General features: G+C 48.4%; 1 protein-coding gene across 1 annotated transcript in view; it reads right to left on the bottom strand.

Moving 5' to 3' along the window:
* The window catches only part of IL17RA (interleukin 17 receptor A), a 263,698-nt gene that overhangs the window by 59,422 nt on the left and 181,800 nt on the right, over positions 1 to 22,476 (bottom strand). Inside the window, exon 7 of the mRNA XM_086952880.1 lies at positions 14,540 to 14,703. Within this exon, the coding sequence (XP_086809006.1) occupies positions 14,540 to 14,703 (164 nt within the window). The remainder of the gene's footprint in view (positions 1 to 14,539; positions 14,704 to 22,476) is intronic.

Genomic DNA, 22,476 nt, shown 5'->3' with positions numbered 1-22,476 from the left:
ATGATACACATTCCACTAATAGCTACTTTAAAGGGGGAAGACCTGGTCAGCGCACTAGGCGTTTGCTGCCTCTCGCCCTCCCTGATATTTAAATCGCGCTCAGCTGCGTGCGCTTGGATCGTGTGTATTCATTCTCCCCTGAGGCGGAAAGCCGGGGGTTCTAGCCTGCTGTACTACTTTTAAAACAGTGTTTCGTAGTTGTAGTGTTTTAGCCTTGTTTTGTTTTTAAAAATTGTACAATAGAATTTTAAACTCACTGTCCCCGGTTCCATAGCAAATCTGCAAACCCTGCTCTCCATTCAGAGGACTCAGCGCTGACGCGCTTACAGAGAGGGTACCGCCATCTTGGGGGAAGACCTGGTCAGCGCACTAGGCGTTCGCTGCCTCCCGCCCTCCCTGATATTTAAATCGCGCTCAGTTGCGCGCGCTTAGATCGTGTGTATTCATTCTCCCCTGAGGCGGAAAGCCGGGGGTTCTAGCCTGCTATACTACTTTTAAAACTGTGTTTCGTAATTGTAGTGTTTTAGCCTTGTCTCGTTTTTAAAAATTGTACAATAGAATTTTAAACTCACTGTGTCCGGTTCCATAGCAAATCTGCAAACCCTGCTCCCCATTCAGAGGACTCAGCGCTGACGCGCTTACAGAGAGGGTACTGCCATCTTGGGGGAAGACCTGGTGAGCGCACTGGGCGTTCGCTGCCTCCCACCCTCCTCCAGCACCATAAAATGAACACTCTTACCCGACGGCGCAGCGCCGACGGCGCAGCGCCGAATCGCGCCAAAGGCAAGCCCGTCTGCGCCCGTCCGCGCTAAGTCCGCGATGGCCGAAGACCACGTTGATTCATTGCAACCTACACGTACCTATAATGGGAACGAGCTGCGCGCGTGGGATGATGGTGGTAAATGTTCTGTTTGTCCTCACATGGAGCTGATATGGGGACCCGTCTCATGCATCACATGTAAATGGACCACACCTTGGCCACGCCATGAACCCATATTAGGCGTTAACACCTCGAGGGTTCGCCCCTTCAAATTTAAGGGCGGCCTGATCAATGCACGCTCCTTGGGCTGCCATAGCCAGGATTTCACGATATGTGTCTCTGATCCGGTAAAAACCTTGAGGACTAGTCAGCAACCTACGTCAGACTTAAATTGGAAGGGAGTGGCTGAATGCATTAAATCCAACCCCCCCCCCCCCCACCCCCAGACAGTCTCAAGCCCCTAGATTATCTGGGGTCGCTACTCAGGACTCCAGAGACTTTCACTCTTGGATGCACCAAGTTATTGCAGAACGTGTCCCACCTACAAATCATTAAAGCAAGGGCACGAGGAAAAAGCCGAATGCACCTTGGTACTCGCAGGCGTTAGCAGAAAGCAATTTACTTAGTAAAAAAAGCGAAAGGAAATGGAGAAAAACCTATGACCATTCAGCCAAAACCCTCTACTTACAGCATAGGAAATCCTACCTCGACAGTATTAAGCTGGCCAAAAAGGAATATTACATCAATGCTATTAAAGAGGCAGAGCAGAAGCAAAGAACGGTCTTCTCAATAGTGAAGTCCTTCACGCATCCTAAAGCTCTGGAACCGCAAATTCCTCCTTCGGCAACTTTCTGTAATCAGATTGCCGATTATTTTGAGGAAAAAATTGAGCAAATACATAAAGATTTCCCAGCCCCTCCTCCCCCCCTTCTTCCCCCCCCCCCCCCCCCCCCCCCCCCCCCCCCATTGACAATAACCTTTTAAGGCTGAGGGAAAACAAACTTCACACCCTGAATGTCTTTCAACCGGCTTCCCTTATGCAAGCCCGGGAGGTCATTTTGGCTTGTAAATCAGGAGCCCCCTCTGACTCATGCCCACCCAAATGCTCCATCAGATAATTGATGTAATTATTCCTACTATTAATACGATAGTCAATGCCTCACTCAGCTCTGGAGTGGTTCCTCCTGACTGGAAAAAGGCAATTGTAAAGCCTTTAAGGAAGAAATCCAACAAACCTACCACTGATCTATCTAATCTTCGACCCATATCCCTCCTTCCTATCTTGGGTAAAATTACAGAGCAGATAGTTTCCCAAGAATTGAAAATTGTTGTTGACACTCATAACATTTTACTTCCTCAACAGTTAGGTTTCCGGCCTAAACACTCAACTGAAACAAGATAAAAAAACTGGTGAACTTTTCACTCAGTTCAGGTACCTTCCCCAAAGAATGGAAACGAGCCCTTGTCAGACCCATCAGGAAAAATACTGCTACCCCATGGACTGACTTAGCCAACCTCAGACCGATTTCCTTACTACCATTTTTAGGGAAACTTATTGAAAAACATGTAAACCATCACCTGTCCGGATACATTGAACTTGCTGGCGCCCTGGACTACTCTCAGTCAGGGTTCCGGCCAAAATATAGCACGGAGTCCACCCTCCTGTCTGTCACTGATGATTTACACATGTACCAGGACAAGGGCCTCTCAGTCATCTTGGTTCTATTAGATCTGTCGGCAGCGTTCGACACCGTGTCTCACACCATCTTGACCGAACGGTTGTCGAACGCTGGCATTAAGAACAAAGCCCTTGACTGGTTGAAGAGTTTCCTATCTGATTGCACCCAGAGAGTCACCATGGGTGCGTATCATTCAGCAGAAGTAGAGATCTCAAAAGGGGTGCCACAGGGCTCCTGTTTAAGCCCAACCCTTTTCAATATCTATGTGGCACCCCTGGCAAGAGTGATGCGCAGGTATGGTTTCATCCCCGTATCATACGCTGATGATACGCAGCTCCTCTTCCCTTTTAAGACTCTCTCCGCTGATGTTAGGAACTCTTTTTCTTCAGGCATGAAAGCAGTGGCAAACTGGATGTCCTCAAATTGCCTTCAGTGTAACGTCAGCAAAACTGAGGTAATGTTGTTTGGGGAGGCTAAAATGCTATGGACTCCGGAGTGGTGGCCACAAGACCTAGGAGCAGTTCCTGAACCCAAACAGGTCGTGAAGAATCTGGGGATTCGATTCGACCAAGATCTGTCACTCAAACAACACACAAACTACATTTCAGGAATATGCTTCCATACCATCAGCCTGTTACGCAAAGTTTTCCCTTTGCTACCTGACTCTGCTAGGAAAACCCTTGTTCAGGCACTGATTCTAAGTCGGATCGACTATTGTAATGGCCTGTTGCTTTCTGCCAACGAAGGGGTGTTGGCCAAGCTGCAGGTCATTCAGAACATGGCAGCTCGCCTTGTTCTTAATGTCCCCCCGAGAACCGCCTCCAAACCTCTCCTTGAGCAGCTGCACTGGCTCTCAATCCGACAAAGAGCCAAATTTAAAATATGCTGTCTCATCCACAAATGTCTAAATGGACAGGGGCCCGCCTATCTCGAGCGGTAATTTGTCCCTTACATCCCAACTCGTTCTCTCAGGTCCAGTAACAATCTCCTTCTAGTGGTCCCCCGTGCCAAAAAAAACAGACACGGGTGTAAAGCTCTATCTATTACCGGACCCACTCTATGGAACAAACTTCCTCTGTCTCTGAGACAATGTAAAGAACATCTTACATTCCGGAAACTCCTGAAAACTGCACTGTTCAGAAATGAGATCTAGTTTCTACCCACTCATTCACAACTTCTGTCATTACCGGTTCCAAAAGCGCAGAGATACTCCAGCTGGAGTTGATTCAAGCGCTATACAAACCAGCAAATAAATAAATAAATAAATAAACTTCTCTTATTGAGCTTACTGATTCTATCAAACTCCTGCAGGATGAGGGCAAAAACGCTGTCTTGATCTTATTGGGCCTCACGGCAGCGTTCGACACCATCTCGCATGAGATCCTGTTTGACAGGCTGATAAGTATAGGTATAACAGAAGTTGCCCTGGCACGGTTAACATCCTTCTTGACCGACAGATCCCAAACAGTATCTTTAGACTCTTTCTTATCCAAAGAAAAAAAAGTTCCATCTGGGGTCCCACAGGGCTCCATCTTAAGCCCGTTACTATTCAACATTTATATGATTCCCCCTTATTTCACTTGTAGAGTCACATGGGATACTTGTTACATCATACGCTGAGTTAGTGGTCTCTATGGATAAAAATTCCATAAATATGGAACAAAATTTTAAGAGCTGCCTGATGGAGGTCTTCAGATGGCTGAATACCAACCACTTAAAATGTAACACCAACAAAACAGAGATTCTATCGCTGGGAAAAGATGTTCAATTCTGTCCCAAGGACTGGTGGCCTGATGACTCACCTGCTCCACCCCAATCAGTGGAAATCGCAAGAAACTTAGGGGTCCTATTTGACTCCACCCTTTCCTTCGACCAGCACGTAAGGAACACTGCAGGAAGCTGCTTCAGCATTATTAAATCTCTAAAGAAGTTTTTTGAGTTCCTGCCCACTGATTCCAGAAAAACGGTGGCAGTAGCATTGATATTATCGCGTTTGGATTACTGCAATGGCTTGTTGGCCGGGGTCAAAAAATCTACACTAAAAAAACTCCAACACGCAGCTGCAAGATTAGTGCTCAAACTACCCAGAAGATCTTCCGCTACCAGTGCACTTAAGATCTTGCACTGGCTGCCACTACACAAGAGAATCTTCTTTAAAATCTTGCTGACCTCTTTTAGAGCCTTAAACAAGATAGGTCCAAAGTATCTTGCAAAATGTTTCGTGAGTTATAACCCTTCAAGATGCCGGAGGTCGGCAGGCGGCAACCTAATTAACATCCCCAGATTTAATTACAAAACCAAGGGAGGTAAGACACTTACTGTACTGGCCTCCAAGGCATGGAATGCCATGCCCAAAAATCTCAGACTTCTGACTCAGGAGAATGCCTTTAGGAAACAATTAAAAACTTGGATTTACAGTCTGTCAGACAGTTTTGTAATGGCTGCTACCTAGGCTTTAACATTTGTTTTATACACTGTATCAGCGCCAGGATGCTACTTTCGGAGCGAGAGTTCGCGCTTTATAAATTCTGTATACAAATACAAATACAAATAAAGGCCACCCATTCTGTAGCCACTTCTGTAGCCAAGGAGGCTATAGACCCATTGTTGTGTTCCAAGTATTCAGCTATGTGGCCAGTGAGTGTACCCCTAAATGCCAGCTAATCCAAGGGAGGAAAAAGAGGGACAAAGGGGGGCTGAGCATTCAATCCTGTTCAGGCGGTCAGTGAACTAAAAGGGGAATAACGTAGTACAGTTCAATCCCAAGGTTATAGATGCGCCGCATGCTTTCCAAGGACCACTGAGTACCTCAGGAGAGAAGGCTTCGACCTTTGGGGACCCTGGGAAGGGGAGGGTGCGACAGTCCAGCAATGTGTCCAAGACGCATTTGAAGTAGTCCAGTACGACCCATGGGATATGTGACCCTTTCGCTGATTTGGAGGGAGGCGCTGTAGAAAACCGAGCTGATCTGAGTTGAGGGGGCATAAGTGCAGCCCACAGTGCTCATGTAAAGCACTCCGATACCTTAGGGTCGAGTTTGTGCTATATAAAACTGCAACAATGATGAGGGCTGACCTGCCTAAACTGGCCTCCCACAGGCCAAACCTACCCTTTGTTTTCCAATTTAATTTTTTAGAGTTTTATATAGTGCGAACTAGACACAAGACATCGGGTATGAGAGCGCTTTACATAGCACCAGTTTCATTAAATGAGGACACATTCATGTTTTTGTTAGGGACGGGGAGATTAAGTGATTTGCCCGGATTCAAGTGATGTTGATCGTCGTTGCCGAGACTCGAACATGATTCATAAATGGGGGTGGTGATGAACAGAGTGTCTGAATTAAGCAGACCACTCTTACCCAGTCCAAAGATCAGGGCTTGATCCATCACCGTTATTTATCTCACTGCACCATCCCAGTTCAGAACCTGGCTATATGCAAATCAGTCTGTCCCTGGCCCAGTGCATCATGGGAACAGGGCAGACTAAACTACCAAGCCAATTCTTCACCAGAAAGGAGACAAGCTACCGGGGACCGGTTTCTGGCATTTCAGCCGTCTTCGGCCCGGCTTGCTTGAATCCTGATGGTGCAGTGAGAAAGGGACTCATGTCTGAGTATACCCTGCCACACCTATAGTGGCCAAAAACGAACATGGTTCCCCAGCTTCAAGGTCAACCGCTCTAGCTGTAAGGCTATAAGGGGTTCTCGCTCTAATCCAGATCAGGGTCCTCCTGGCATAAGCAGAGTAGTTCACTGTGCGCTTGTGTTGCCTTGCAACACAAGGAAAAATGAGAAACCCACTCTTTATATACCTCCTGAACAGAAAGTTGCATCAGAAAACTGCTGCTGCCATCTTGGATTCATAAGAGGCAAAATGACCTCAAGGAATGGTCTCTATATTGCTTTGGGGAAAACAATATTCAGAGTTCCTTCACAGGAATTCTGAGAAGAAGGAGGAAGACTATGATGTCCACTGTCATGGCCTCCAAGGAGAGGACCACCAGAAGCCACACCAGCGGACCAGCCACCGTGAAGGAATGCCCTTTGGCTTGTGTGGCCGCCCATTGGCAGAACTACTAACCTGCAGGTAAGAGGTGCACGTTCCGTTAAATACAGCGGGATGCGAGGGAAGTCATCGGGATGGGGTGAGGGTCGGAAAGCAGCCCCCAATGTAAAACAAAAAGAGGAGCCCAGCGTTTACCTTTGGGGCAATCCGCGGGAGGGGGGTATCGCCTAGGGAAGGTATGGTTAGGCCCCCGACATATGTGGATCTCTAATCAGAGAATCGCTCAAGGATTGTGTGTGGAGTGTACCTAAATGCCCACCTAGGGCCTCTGAACTGACCTTGTGTCAGAGAACACTATTCCTCCTGACGAGTCTCTATGGAGAGCCTAACAGAGGTAATGTATAAGTAAGGGAAACGCTATGAGAAACCCTGCAGCAATCCACAATTTAAAGGAGGTTGTCAGTCATGTGAGGGGTGAATGTGGCCCAGCGCCCACCAGCAGACAGGAAGAAGAGTCAATGTCATTGGAGGCCTCAGAAGTGGAACTTGGGACACCTGAGAGTTCTCAGAAGGTATCTGCCACCCACCACTGCAGACATCCTGCCGCTATTGCACAAACAAAAGAAAGGGAATCAAAGCATAAGGTACAAGCACTAGTCTTGAAAGTCCCTATCAGTTTTAGTGAAGGGAAAGGTGCAAACAAAGGGCTGGGAGCACAATTCCCTATACTCCCTCAAATTAAAGGCGGATTCAAGGAACCTGACCTTCAACAATTTAACAGCACAAAGTAGCCCAGCACACTTTAGACACAATTTGTAACAACGAATAAGTCAAAAAATATCTGGTTTAACGAGCAAGTCGATGTTTTCAGTTTCAGTTATTCTTTATTGTTCAATCTTTAAAAACTTTTGACAGCATCACTTTTGGAACCGCCCCGCGTTTCGTCCCAACCAGGGACTTCTTCAGGGCTTGAACAGTGAATATAGTCTATTCTGGTTGACAATTTCTTATGAGTTCTTAAAAGGTAGTAATATATTTCAGAGAAAGGAGTGTTCTATTTGGTGACCCTTTATTATTCACAACTGATGATTATAGGATGTCACTTTAGATCGTTTCTTCATGTTTTAGGCATCATGTTTGATAGTTGGAAGGTCTATTTTATAAGATAATGACCCGGATATAGTAGTTCGGGTCCGCAAGGAGGGTCCTCGATCGTCTCTGCTCCACAGGAATCACCACCGCCGCTATTGACCTGCTCCTGAGACAGAGCCACAGAGGAGCCGAGCTCCCACCCCGCAGTCCCCAAAGGCGCCAACGGCAATGCAACCAGTCTTGGGCTCGTCTGACTGTGAGGGTGTGCCATGGCTCTCTAGACAATCCCGAATAAACGTAGGGTCCTCGAAAAAGTGGGCTTTCTGATCCACCATTACTATACGTTTTGTAGAGAACAGTTGTGTATATTTACCCCCCATGTGTTGCAATATTTTCTTTATTCACCTTGAAAAGAGGCACTCTGGTGCTGGACCGCTAGCATGTAGTCAGGGAAATTCAAAATGCAGTGGTTGTCTTTCGGGATGGGGTATAGTTGTCTTGCTTCTTTGAAGATAGCATCTTGGTCCTTGAGTGAAGCATTCTGTCCAATATGAGTCTAGTGGAGTTCCCACCAGCAGGCAGTGGGCCGACATCTGGTGGGCTAGCTCAGTTGAGAAGTATCTCAAACTACTGTGGGGGTGCTAGGTCCCTGAACCATACCTCCAGGTAGTCCACCATGTTTCAGGATTCACTACCCTCTGCAATGCATATATCGTTGCAATGGAAGGGGCCCGCCACATCCCCCACCCTGTTTTCAAAAGTGCTGACTCTTTAAGTCAGAAAATTGTTTGTGGCAGTTGGAGGTGAGGGACTGCAGATCATCAGCCAGTGACTTCTCTGATTGGGGAACACGTTCTACCAGCTATCTATGGTCTTCCTGCAGTAGATTCACATCTATCACCACTGCATTTACCTACACTCCCAGGGAAATGTGGGATGGTAAAAGATAATATCCTGTGTCCTAGCTCTACCACATACCACCAAATCTCTCTTAACCTACATTTCACAGCTTCCATCTTGCTGTGAAGCCCAGTGAATACTTCTGCACCAGCCTTTTAGTGGGAATTTTAAGGAGGTAGTTTTTCAGTGATCTCAAATGAATTCCAGCACAGAAAACCTGGGGACATATCAGATTTAGGATCTCAAGACAAAACAAAACAGGGTTTGTCGGAGTCTACTATGCAAATGCATGTATAAATAGGTGTGGGTCATGGTCATTTCTATTGTTAGCCCCATTTAAAAGAGAAGGTCTAATGCTCTGAAGAAAGTAGTATACCAAAAGAGTGACATCGCCACTCAGAATTTCATCAATGCACTCTACCCAATAGGCTTATTAAACACACAATTTGTGGTTGGCTGTTGTTAAGAGACAAAACACAATAGGAACTGAGCTCATTCATGTATAGATGCTGGAGCATGGAGGAATACAAAATATTTAAGTGACAGTATTTTTTCTTGTCATGCGTGTTCACACAAGTACCTCTAAATGGGTTAAATAGTAGGGTGAGCAGGATGACATCACATGCTGAGGCATGGTGAGGCTTCTGTGCATCATTAAGTGTTTTGGGCTGAATGGAGTTAAATAAAATTACACCTATAACTTCAAGGTTTATATTTTTTAAAGACTCAAGAGTCTAGTCCACATCAGACTTTTCATTGGCAAAAAGGGCAGGTCGTCGATAATAGGACTGCATACGAGTTTCTCCTTTGATGGGTCTGAGTTTGGAAAGAACAAGACTCAATGACTATGTGATAGAATACAAGAAGACGGTGAATCCCTTACAATTTAAAAAGTGGAGACGAGCGGCCCGATTCACAGATTGAACTTAAGACTCAATCCTAAACTTACTACTATTTTGGTATTCACGGAATGCACTTACTACTTTTGGCATTCACAGAATGAACTTATTACTTTTGGTATTTACAGAAGTTAGGTTTTTGTCTTAAGTTTGTCTTAAGACAAACTTAAGACAGACTTAAGACAAAATCCTAACTTCTGTGAATGCCAAAAGTAGTAAGTTCATTCTGTGAATGCCAAAAGTAGTAAGTGCATTCTGTGAATATCAAAATCGTAGTAAGTTTAGGATTGAGTCTTAAGTTCATTCTGTGAATCGGGCCCGAGGAGAGAGAGACAGAGAGAGAGAGAGAGAGAGCAGTGGCTCAGAAGGCAAACTACAGTGGGGAAGTTCATGAATGATTAAAGTTCAAAAGCACATACAGCAAAGATAAGATTGTAAAAGTAACAAGACTTTGTTGTTATCAATCAATCAATCAATCAAGCATTTGTATAGCGCGCTACTCACCTGGAGGGTCTCAAGGCGCTTGGGAGGGTGGGGGGGGGGGGGGGGGGGTCGAGCTACTGCTCGAACAGCCAGGTCCTGAGTTGCTTCCTGAAGGAGAGATGGTCTTGGGTCAGGCGGAGGTGGATGGGGAGGGAGTTCCACGTCTTGGTCGCCAGGTAGGAGGAGGATCTTCCTCCCATTGTGGCTCTTCGGATGCGGGGAACGGCGGCTAGGGCGTGGCTGGTCGATCGTAGCTGGCGGGTGGGAGTGTAGAAGGTCAGGCGGTCGTTGAGGTGTCTGGGGCCTTGGTTGTGGAGAGCTTTGTGTGCGTGGGTGAGGAGTCGGAACGTGATTCTCTTGCGGATGGGGAGCCAGTGCAGGTCTCTCAGGTGTCCGGAGATGTGGCTGTGTCGGGAGATGTCCAGGATGAGTCGTGCTGAGGCGTTCTGAATGCGCTAAAGTCTTTCCTGAAGTTTGGCTGTGGTTCCGGCGTAGAGGGAGTTGCCGTAGTCCAGTCGGCTGGTGACGAGCGCCTGGGTGATTGTCTTTCTGGTTTCGGTGGGGATCTACCGGAAGATCTTCCGTAGCATGCGTAGGATGTTGAAGCATGACGAGGAGACGGCGTTGACTTGTCCGGTCATCGAGAGGGAGGAGTCCAGGATGAAGCCCAGGTTGCGTGCGTGGTCCGTTGGTTTGGGTGCGCTGCCCAGGGCAGGGGACACCAGGAGTCGTCCCAGGCGGAGGGTGATGATCCCAGGATGAGGACTTCCGTCTTATCAGAGTTCAGTTTCAGGCGGCTGTTTATCATCCACTCGGCTACGTCTTTCATCCCTTCGTGTAGGTTGGTTCTGGCGGTTGCGGGGTCGTTGGTGAGCGAGAGGATCAGCTGGGTGTCGTCGGCGTAGGAGATGATGTTGAGGTTGTGTTGGCGTGCGATGGCCGCGAGGGGGCTCCTGTAGATGTTGAACAGCATGGGGCTGAGCGATGATCCTTGTGGTACGCCGCAGATGACTTCGGTGGCCTCTGATCTGTAAGGGGGGAGACGGACTCTCTGGGTTCTTCCGGCGAGGAAGGAGATGATCCACTCCAGTGCCTTCTCCTGGATTCCGAAGTTGCTGAGGCGCTGCACTAGGGTGCGGTGGCAGACCGTGTCGAACGCTGCGGAGAGGTCCAGGAGGATGAGTGCCGCTGTTTCCCCGTTAACGAGCAGGGCTCGGATGTCGTCGGTGGCTGCGATGAGGGCTGTCTCGGTGCTATGGTTGGCTCTGAAACCGGACTGCGAGTGCTCGAGGGATCCATTCGTCTCGAGGAAGGCGGCCAGCTGTCTGTTGACGGTCTTCACGATGACTTTGGCAGGAAAAGGAAGGAGCGAGATGGGGCAGTAGTTTTTGAGGTCGGTGGGGTCCGCTGATGGTTTCTTCAGTAGGGCACTGAGTTCGGCGTGCTTCCAGCTCTCTGGGAAGGTGGCGGTGTGGAAGGAGGCGTTGATGATGTCCCGGAAATGGGGTGCGATGATGGAGTCAGCCTTCTTGGAGACGTGGTGAGGGCAGGGATCGGTTGGTGATCCGGAGTGGATGGAGTTCATCGTGCGGATGGTGTCTTCGGTGTTGATCGGGGTCCAGGAGCGGAGGGTGGTGGTGGGGGGCAACGGTGCGGTCGTAGGGTGCGTTGGCTGTGAGCTAAAACTGTTGTGTATATCTGCGATCTTGCTGTGGAAGAACGAGGCGAGCGAGTTGCAGAGGTCTTGTGATGGGGTGATGTCGTTGTTTCCGGCGCTAGGGTTCGAGCGCTCTTTGACGATGTTGAAGAGTTCCTTGCTGTTGTGGGCGTTGTTGTCTAGTCGTTCTTTGAATGCGGTTTTCTTGGTGGTGTGGATCAGCTGGTGGTGTTTTCGGGTGGCGTGTTTGAGGGTGGTCATGTTGGCTGTTGTCGGGTCTCTGCGCCAGGCTTTCTCGAGGGCTCGGCAGTTCTTCTTAGAGCTCTTGAGTTCGTCGGTGAACCAGGATGCTTTCTTGTTGCCGGGTCTGATGGGGGGGGGGGGGGTCTTTAGTGGAGCGAGGTCGTTTGCGCAGTTGCTGATCCACCTTGTGAGGTTGTTGGCGGCTTGGTTGGGGTTCGTTGAGCTGGCGGGAGGGTTCTGGCTCAGGGATGTGGCGAGCTGGTCGGTGGTGATCTTGTTCCAGCATCTGCAGGGAACCTGTTGCGGGTGGTGGTGGAGCGTGGTCCTTCTGAAGCTGAAGTGGACGCAGCTGTGGTCTGTCCAGTGGAGTCCGGTGGCGTGGCTGAAGGAGATGTCCTTGCTGGAGGAGAAGACTGGGTCAAGAGTGTGGCCGGCGTAGTGGGTGGGGGTGGTCACCAGTTGCTTGAGTCCGAGTTTGGCGAGGTTGTCCAGCAGGCTGGTGGTGTTGCGGTCGTTGTTGTTCTCCAGGTGGAAGTTGAGGTTCCCTAGGAGCATGTAGTCAGCGGAGGGGAGAGCGTGCGGGCTGATGAAGTCGGCGATGTCTTCGCTGAATTGTGTGCGTGGTCCCGGCGGTCTGTAGATGAGGGTGCCTCTGAGGGTGGTCTTGGGGTCGGTGTGTATCTGGAAGTGCAGGTGTTCGGCGGTTGTGAGGGTGTCGTCAGTGTTGGTCGTGATCCGGATGGTATTCTTGTGGACGATGGCGATGCCTCCTCCTGTCTGGTTGACGCAGTCCCTTCGGACGATCTTGTATCCATCCGGGATGGCGATGGCGATGTCGGGAGCTGAGGAGGCGTTCATCCAGGTTTCCGTGAGGAAGGCGACGTCTGGAGATGTGGAGTCGAGGAGGTTCCAGAGTTCGACGGCGTGTCTGTGGACGGAGCGGGTGTTGAGCAGGATGCACTTCAGGTGGTTGCTGCTGGTGCTCGGCTTGGCGGGTGCGGTGCAGGTCCGGATGCAGGAGAACTTGCAGGATTGGCAGGTGAAGGGTCCGTGGGTGCGTCCTGGGGTGGCACGGTGGCAGCCGGGGATCCGGCCGTTGCTGATTGCGTAGAGGGTGGCTTCGTCGTAGGTCCGGCGGGTGTGCTGGCATCTGCGGGGGCCAGGGGGTCTGACGATGGGCGCGGTCCAGGCGCGGACGGGCGTAGACGGGCTTGCCTTTGGCGCGCCTCCGGCGCACAATCGGCGCACCCGCTGCGCGTGAACGCTGCGCGTACGTGCGGACTCTGCCATAAATGGAGAGTAGGGGGGGGCGGAGCGAGGGAGGAGAAGCTGGGAGGCGGGATTGGGGTGGCGAATGGGAAGGGGAGAGGTCCTAAGCAAGAAGGGTGCGGGGCCGCTGGGGAGCAGCGGCGGGGAGCGGGGTGCGACGGCAGAAGGCGGGAATAACGGCGGCAATACAGGACTCACTCAACCAGGGTCACCACACGGGGGGGGGGGAAACAACACAGGGGGAAAATGGCACAACAGTACAACTGGCACAGAGAAGCGAAGGAAGAAGAAACAACAGTCAGGGTCACTGCACAGGGGGATACTAGTACACCAGCACAACTGGCGCAGAGAACCAAAGCAGAGAAAGGCACAGGGGATAATAGCACAAAAGCACAACTGGCGCTTAGGAACAACCAGAGAAAGGCACGGGGGTCACGCCTTCAGGAGCGGCGGCGAGCGGTAGGAGCAGGGACAAACATCTTGACATGAGAAGTTAAAGGGATCAGTGTAGTGCAAAAAAGGAAATTGACAGAGGATTCACTTCTAATTTTGATATAATGGGTTATCCACATGCTGATACTACTCAAAAAAAGCCCGTGCCAGACTTGGAAGCTTTAGAAATTGGATACTGATTGTTTGGGCCAACGGGTGATTGCCAAGGACACCAGGAGGAACAAATCACTGACTGTTTAAAGCATTTGAGTTCCAAACATACATCACTATACTACCTTTTATGGTAAGTAATACATTTTCTATTCATTAATTATTAAATATTTTGAAATTAATTTCTAATATTATTTAATTTTATTTAAGTTATGTCATTTTTTAAAGTCGATATTGTTTACTTCTTTATTTTTTACATCAATATTTTTGTGTCGAAATTATTGTACTTACCTGTTTATGTATAGAGAGTCGATATTTTTGTTATCGATATTTTTACATCAATATTTTTTTTAATCGATATTCTTAACATCGATATTTTAACATGGATCCATTAGCAACACTCACCATAAAATGTAGTGATCTGAGAGTAGTTTGGTTGTAAAGTCTGCAACTCTCTAATAATTGCTCTTGTTAAAATGGCTGATGGGGCTGGCACAGTGAGTGTGTGCTTCTTTGCCTTGTTTCTTTCTTCTCTTCAGGAATTGATTTGTTCAGTACCAGAGGATCTTTTTCATTGTAATGAAGTACTGCTCACTGGCAGAAAGTCTGCACTACTTGATTACATTTCTGTGACATTATATATACATCTTTTAAAGTTACATTTTTTTGAGCGAAACACAATTATAGTTTAAATGTAGGATCAAACACACTATTATACCTAAATTGCACTGAAAAGATTGCATTTGTTCCAAATAACATCAGCAATAAAATATCCCACTACCTGTACACTTTACCTCCTTCATGCAAAATCAATTAAAATGAAGGACAAAAAGAGAAACTAGAAAACATTTGATTCGTCCTTTATTATGAAAGTTGAAGTCCAATACACCCAAAAGGCTCAAGTGAAAGAAATGTGAGGCATAGGAGGAAGGCTGGTTTTACGCTACCTGTGAGACAACCTGAGAAACCCTCTTGCAAGATACTTCAGAAGAAGGGCTGTAGCTGTTTACGAGGACATGATAAGTAGAACTGAGGTTAGAAGAGCTGAAGGATACAACCAGATTTGACCGCTGCTGCACATCCACAGCAATATTTGGTTTCCATGTGTAACCTGCATAGAGAGGAATAAACCATGAAATCAGCAAGATCTTTTTATTCTGAAAAAGAAGCAAGCTAAAAAGAACAAAACCTGATGTTTTCCGCGAACAGCAATAACAAATTGATTGAGCAGTGCACAATAAAATAAAAAGAGAACAGTAAAATTGTAGAGAGCCTGAATATAGAGATTTGTATTATCATTTGGGTAGGATCTGTCTCTGACAAAAATTAAGAGTATTAAGAAAATACAGGTAGGTGTCCATGATAAGTGCTGATAAAGGGTATTATGGGTATTGAAGGAAAATGCTACTTACCCAGTATGCATCTGTTCTAGGCATACAGAACTGTAGAGTCATATGCTGTGCAAAGATCGCTATCAAGTGCTGGGTCCGGATGTTTGCACTTTGTTTTTCTTTGAAGAAGTCTTTCGAGTCACAAGGTAGGTGACTCCTCCTTTCGGTAATAATGTGCATGGGCATTGACTCCATTGTTAGATTGTTTTCCCGCAGAGGGTGATAATGGAGTTAGTAAGAGTAGTAAAGGAGATGTCCATGAATGCATGAATCTAAGTAAGTATTACTGCAACAGGTATAGGTACCCGGGGAGGCGGGTGGGCGCATATGACTCTACAGCTCTATATGCCAAGAACATATGCATACTGGGTAAGTAACATTTTCTGTTCAAGGCATATGAGCTGTAGATCATATGCTGTGCATAGATTACAGAGTAGTTCTCTCCCAAAGCGGTGGCTAACCTGTAGCTGTTGCAGTGGTCTGAAATAGTGTATGTAAAACTGCTTGGCCCACAGTAGCTTGCTGTCTTGCTAACAAATCTACACAATAGTGTTTTGTGAATGCGTGAGGTGAAGACCATGTTGCAGCTTTGCATATGTCATCTATGGGTATATTTATTAAGAATGGCATAGAAGCCCCCAGTTTGCGTGTAGAGGGTGCTCTAGGCGGAACTGTTACTGTTTAATTTGCTTGTGCATAGCATATTTAAATGCACTTGACTATCCACCTTGCAATACCTGATTTTGATATGTAATTGCCTTTGTGTGGTAGAGCAAAAGCAACAAAGAGTGGATTTGTGTTAGGGAAAGGCTTTGTCCTTTCTATCTAATAAAGCAATGCTTTCTTCACATCTAATGCGTGTAGGGCACGTTCTGGAACTGAATCTGGTTGAGGGAAGAACATGAATGCAGAAATTATTTTAGGAAGGAATTTAGGATTGGTCCGAAGAACCACTTTATTTTGGTGTATTTGTAAAAAGGGTTCTTCTATAGTTAATTCCTGAAGCTGCATGAACACACGACCTAGTAAAGAGTGTTGAGGCTGAAACTGAATCAGCAGGGCTTCAATATTCCGGACTCTGGCTGGAGTTGGGTATGCTAGAGCTTTTTGTGTGTCTATAGTAGCAGCTAGATATGCTTGAGTTGTGGACAGTTGGAGATAGGATTTGGACAGATTTACTGTGATCCTAGCTCGTGGCGTAATTGCACAGTTTTTTGTGTGTGGTGTAGACAGCTGTCGTGCGAGCTGGCCTTTATGAGCCAGTCAACTAAGTATGGGAAGACGTGAACATATTGTCTTCTTAAATGGGCTGTGGCTACTGCCAAGCATTTTGTGAAAACCCTGGGTGCGGTGGTCACTTGAATGGGAGGAATTTGAATTGATAAGGCTGGCCTGCTACCACAGACCGGAGGTATTTGTGGTGCAAATGGTGTATTGGGATATGAAAATGAGCGTCCTTTAAATCCAGAGAGGAGAGAAAGTCGCCTTACTGAAGGAGCGGAAGCACTTGTTGGAGTATTACCATATGAAAGTGGTCCAACTAAATGTATAGATTTAGCTCTCTGAGGTCTAATATAGGCCTGAGAGAGCTGTCCTTTTTGGGAATTAGAAAATAGAGAGAGTACACCCTTGCTCCCTTGTAAGGTAAAGTGACTGGTTCTATTGCACCTCTCTGCAACAAAGAGAGAACCTCGTGCTTTAGCAGGGTGAGATGTTCTTGTGACATGAGGTGTAACCTTGGTGGAGTGCTTTTAAGCTCAAGCAGTAACCAAATTGGATAATTTGTAGAACCCATTTGTCTAATGTAATTGTATTCCAAATAAGAAGAAATTGGGAAAGACGTCCCCCCGACACGAGTGGAATGATCGGGGGTATCAAAAGAAAGTCACTGTTTGGTGTTGAATTACCTCTGCCTATTCCCATTCTGTTTCCTCTATATCCATCTCTAAAGTAACCTCTTGAAGAGGGAGACAGCTCTCATCGCCGCCACAGACGACATCAGTCGCCAATTAGACAACGGCGAAACATCAGCCCTCATCCTCCTGGTCCTGTCAGCCGCCTTCAACACGGTCTGCCATAGCACTCTAAAGACACGCCTCCTAGAAGCTGGAATCCAAGAGAAGGCTCTTAACTGGACCACATCCTTCCTCTCCGGCAGAACCCAGAACGTCCGCCTCCCACCCTTCCGATCCAAAACCACCAACATCATCTGCGGCATCCCCGAGTTCTCATCCCTCAGCCCAACGCTGTTTAATGTCTATATGACCCCCCTCGCACAAGTGGCCCGCCATCACGACCTCAACATCATCTCCTACGCTGACAACACCAAGCTCATCCTCTCCCTCACCAAGGACCCACACACCACCAAAACCAACCTCCACAAGGGAATGAAGGACGTCGCCGACTGAATGAGGAGCAGCCGTCTGAAGCTGAACTCGGACAAGACGAAGGTCCTCATCCTCGGACCCACCCCCTCAGCCTGGAACGACTCCTGGTGGCTGACCACACTGGGAACAGCACCAACACCCACCGACCATGCACGCAATCTAGGATTCATCCTCGACTCCTCCCTCTCCATGTCTAAGCAGGTCAACGCAGTCTCCTCCTCCTGCTACAACACCCTCCACATGCTCCGCAAGATCTACAAGTGGATCCCGACCGAAACAAGATGAATGGTGACACAGGCCCTCATCAGCAGCAGACTGGACTACGGCAACACACTCTACGCAGGAATCCCAGCCAAACACCTATGACAACTACAACGCATCCAAAACGCCTCCGTCCGACTGATCGTCAACGTCCCCCGCCGCAGCCACATCACCCCCCACCTGAGAGACCTACACTGGCTCCCCGTCGACAAGAGGATCACCTTCAAGCTCCTCACCCATGCACACAAAGCACTCCACAACACCGGACCAGCCTACCTGAACAGTAGACTCAGCTTCCACACTCCCACCCGCCAGCTCCGCTACATCAGCCTCGCCCTCGCCGCTGTCCCGCGCATCCAACGAACGACCTCTGGTGGCAGATCCTTCTCCTACCTCGCCGCCAAGACCTGTAACACCCTCCCTACCCATATACGGCAGACCCAAGACCTAATCGCCTTCAGAAGACTCCTCAAGACCTGGCTCTTCGAGAAGTAGCAGCACCCCCCTCTCCCCTCAGCACGCTTTACAAGTACTCTGAATGATTGATTGATTGATTGATTGATTGATTGCCCTTGTAAGAGGAGGAGGGATTTTCAGTTGACATATTTTTGGAGCCACCCCTGTAAAATGAGCGACAAAATGATTGTAAGGCCCCCGTGGACTTATTAAATCTTTATCATTTTCCAAAATAACAAAAAGGAATCAAACAGTGATGTCTTGTTACGTTACATATTGTCACATAAGCAAGTCAGCAGAAGAGAGAGCATACGCATATAATAAAGCTTAAAATATCTCAGGGTGTTCAGGCGACCGAAACATTGCAATTATTACCAATAAAGAACCAATAAGACACACAGTTCCCAAATATATAAAAACCACAATAAATAAAACTAAGAATAAATATAGGGAGAAAGAAAACTTCAAAAATAATACAGCGATCACTTACATAAACATATCAAATGATATTCCCATCTGTGCACTTACACACAAATACTAAAACGATAAATATGATTCATTGTGCCAATAAATAAGAATTCAAAGATGTAATAATACACAAATCCTCAACCCACTCCCACTGGTACTATGTGGTTTTCCAGCTGAGACTGGTGGGCGGCAGCGACCTTGGCGATGTATGTGCGATATGGGCCCCAAATGTCAATTGGACGGGATGGACTGGGGACCAGAGTTGATTACTCCTCGCTAGTGATATTACAAAAGGCCAGACTCCTAAGCCAGGACCTCAGTCGTGGAGGACGTTTGTCACACCATAATAGCGCCACCTCACGTTTAGCCAACAAGTATCCCAGTGCTGCGAGTCTACGAACATTGCGTGGAAAGTTGGCAACGTAGCCCGGCAGAGCAATTTCAGGGGTGGGGACGAGGTCTAAATCTAGCATATCACTAAGTGTGCGGTGTATGTGGGGCCAATATTCCTGCACAAAATGGCAAGTCCAGGACAGGTGGGCGAAATCAGCAAACAGGGCTTTGCACTTGGGGCAGTGATGGGGCCGATCAGGATACATTTTTTGTGAATGCGCCGGGGTGTGATACAATCTACGTAAAAATTTAAAATGGAGGGGGAGGAGCCAAGATGGCGACCGGGACGGTCGCCTAGTCCCTCGGCTCCGGAGACCATCTCCTCCTGCGCGTCTATCCTGCCTGTGATCCTGCGCCGAAACGGCACGAACGTGGACCTGACACCTTCCGGCGACCTGCGGAGAAACCCTGGAGTTTGCACCTACTCGCTAGCGGGAGAACCGGCCGGAAATGTCTTGCGGCCCGCTGCAGTCCTGTGACCGGGGCCCCTAGTGGATATCCAGGCCGGCCGCGGAGCGAACAACAACGGATGACCGCGGCTACTGTGGGCCGGTCGGATCATCTCAGCCGGGAAATGGCCGCTTTTTGACCCACACCGTAGGCTGGACTGGGGGTGCAAGCTCAAGATGTACCGGGCAATCTGAGGCGCATCGCGTGATCGCTGGAACGCCGATTGTTTGTGTTGGAGGAACTGTCTGCACTTTGTCCGACGATCGGCGGGCGACTCCCGAATTTTTGTTTACCTCCGTATCCAGCAGGGCTGCTTCTTCACTGGGGGCTGCTTCTCGCACTGTCCTGATATCGTTTGCCACTACTGCAGCCCCTACGTGTGTACCCTGGCCTGACTCAGCGGGACCGTGCCAGTGATCGTAACGGGCATGACTGCCGCCAGCTGCGAGGAGGCTGAGCCGCGAGGGATTTCTGGACGACTGGAACGGAGGGGCATGGTCGGGGAGGGACACGACAGAGACCGGCGATATGACGGCTTTATGTCAGCTATTGACGCCCTCCGGAGCTCTATAGAACACTCCGCTCGAACCCTTACCAGCAAGTTGGATGCGATCGTGTCTGCGCTGGGGCGATCGAGAATAGCTGGGCAGGAGGAACACAGCTGCACACCTCATCCTTTGCCCGTCCACTATAAGATGGCGGCCCTGTGCGACATCGATGGGCTTGAGACCCATTGCCCCGTGGCGTCCCTTGCTAGGGAAATTGCATGCCCAGGACGACGTGTGGTCTCTGGACTGGAATTGCGTCTGGGGTGCTCGTTCCGAGCTCTGCTCCCCTCCTTTCGGGGGTCGCCCCAGCTGCTGTCGTTGGACTTTGAGACTCCTTTCCCTCGCCCAACTCCGTTGTATGCCACACAGAAGATGTACTTTTGGTCCTGGCCGGAGTCACCGGATCGACGTGAAAAGGATATGACTGATGCCCGGTTGAACCACATCGACGCTTTTGGACTGCTGGTCCTGCTCGCATGGGGCACTTTGTTGAACAGGGGTAGCCAAGACAGGACGGGACAGGGATGAACGCTGCTTACAACCGGCTGATGGTTTCTTTGTTGCTGACCGCGAGGGATGTGAGACGTGCGGATTTTCTTGATTGCGCAGTGTACCGAATTTGTACTTTATAACTTGTTTGCTGGTACTGTATTTTCTCATTGACCTTTACACCTCGTGCTGGTACTGGAACTGCGGGAGGGTGAGGCCGAGGGACTGGTGGGGGCTCCCCTCCGCTTTCTACTACTTCCATTGTAGTTATAGATTAGGATCTTTTTCTTCTCTTCTACACTTCGGGACTCCTTTTTTTGGGGCGACAGGCACACTGCTAGGGGGGGGGGTAGGCCGTAGCCAGCTGCAGGGGTGCAGGGTGGGGGGTTGGAGGGGCTTATGTTCTTTTTCTTTTTGTTCTATGGGCCTGCTGTTCTTTTATCTTTTTTTCCTCTGAGCTATATAGCGGATAGACTCTTTGTTTATTTAAGTTTTAGCGATGTATACTGCTGTTTGCTTAGATGCTTCCTTCTAGGAGGATAGTTTAGAGGCGGGTGCTACAAACGAAACGTATGCCTATTTTTCCTGATCCTTTGATGCTGGAATTGACGTTCTGATTTGAACTGTCCTGCCGTAATTTATCCGTACGAACAAAAGCTAAAACTTGACCGCAGTCAACCTGTAATTAATCCTGAGTGCACTGACGCATTGTTTTGTACTGTATTGCCAATCCTTCGGGCTTTTGGTTGGACTCTGTGTACTAATGGTATAAATAAAGGTCTTCCAAAAAAAAAAAAAAAAAAAAAATACATTTAAAATGGATAAGCTTATACCTGCCACTTCCACTGATCAGCTGATATGGGATAGCCCAGGTCTTTTTCCCACGCATCACGTACCTTAGCATCAAAGGAGGGAAGTGAAGGACTACAAATTTGATACAATTTGGAGACTAAGTGAGCTCCTGATGGGTGTTGGATGAGAAAAGTGAGGGGGGGAAACGCCTCCTTGGGGGCAAGCGATAACGTAGGAAATGAGGCCCGCAACAGGGACTGTAATCTAGTCAATACAAAGGAATCCATAAACAAGCGGTCTGTGAAACGTTGCTCTTTAGAAATTGAAAACGCATGGCCATCTGGAAAGAGATTGCCAATAGTGCATATGTGGAATTTGGTCAAGGTATGTTTCACTACGGATTCCCCAGTGATCGGCAGCCAGGAGGCGTTGGGCAAAGGAAGGGCCGGAGAATACAATTGGTCGAGACTAAAAGTCTGCGCAATTTATCCCATGCCCAGCAGGTTGTTGAAACGGTTTGAATATCACGTGGGTCTCGAGGGAAACCCCTAGAGAGGACAGAGGATAACAGTCCAGGAAGGACCAGGTCGGCTTCTGGCTTCAGATACAGAATGCGGGCATCCGGGTGGAACCAAGAGTAAGCATATGAACATTGAGCAATTAAAAAATAAAGATAAAAATCAGGTACACCAAAGCCGCCACGCTTGTATGTAAGCGTCAATACCCCCCCCAAGTCACACGCGGGTTTTTATCGCCCCACACCAAGCGCAAGAGTAAGGAGCGCAACTTAGAAAAGAATAGAGACAAGGTAGCGCATTGCTGCTGTAGCGCTTCACACTCTTACTGCTGTAACTGATTTTAAAACTTCCTCTTTTCTCATTTGCTTTATTATTGGTTTAGTACTCCCTGTTTTTATCTGCCCACTTTGCCTGCACCTTAATCGGTTGAACACCGCCATTTGAGCGGGTCCGGTACCTGGGGTGGGACGCTTTTTCGCCGCCATCTTGGAGCGGTGTGGGGCTTGATCAGGCGCCAGTTGGATGCTACGGGGGTCATAATGTTGCGCTATTCTAGGGACACTCTACTTGCCATCGGGCAATGTAACAGGAGCTGTGATGCTCCGCGGGTAGGGCCGCTTTGTGGCCCTTACTCTTGTGTTTGCGGGAGGTGGACTTTGGACCTTTCCGCCCCCATTGCATGCTTGAGCAACGCCTCTGTTGCTGCTGTAAATAGCTCCAGCCCATTTTTT

Source organism: Lissotriton vulgaris, chromosome 1_2 (genome assembly GCF_964263255.1).
Source record: "Lissotriton vulgaris chromosome 1_2, aLisVul1.2, whole genome shotgun sequence".
In the NCBI taxonomy this organism is placed as follows: domain Eukaryota; kingdom Metazoa; phylum Chordata; class Amphibia; order Caudata; family Salamandridae; genus Lissotriton; species Lissotriton vulgaris.
Note: the sequence above shows the minus strand (reverse complement) of the source record. Positions and strands in the feature narration are given on the sequence as shown.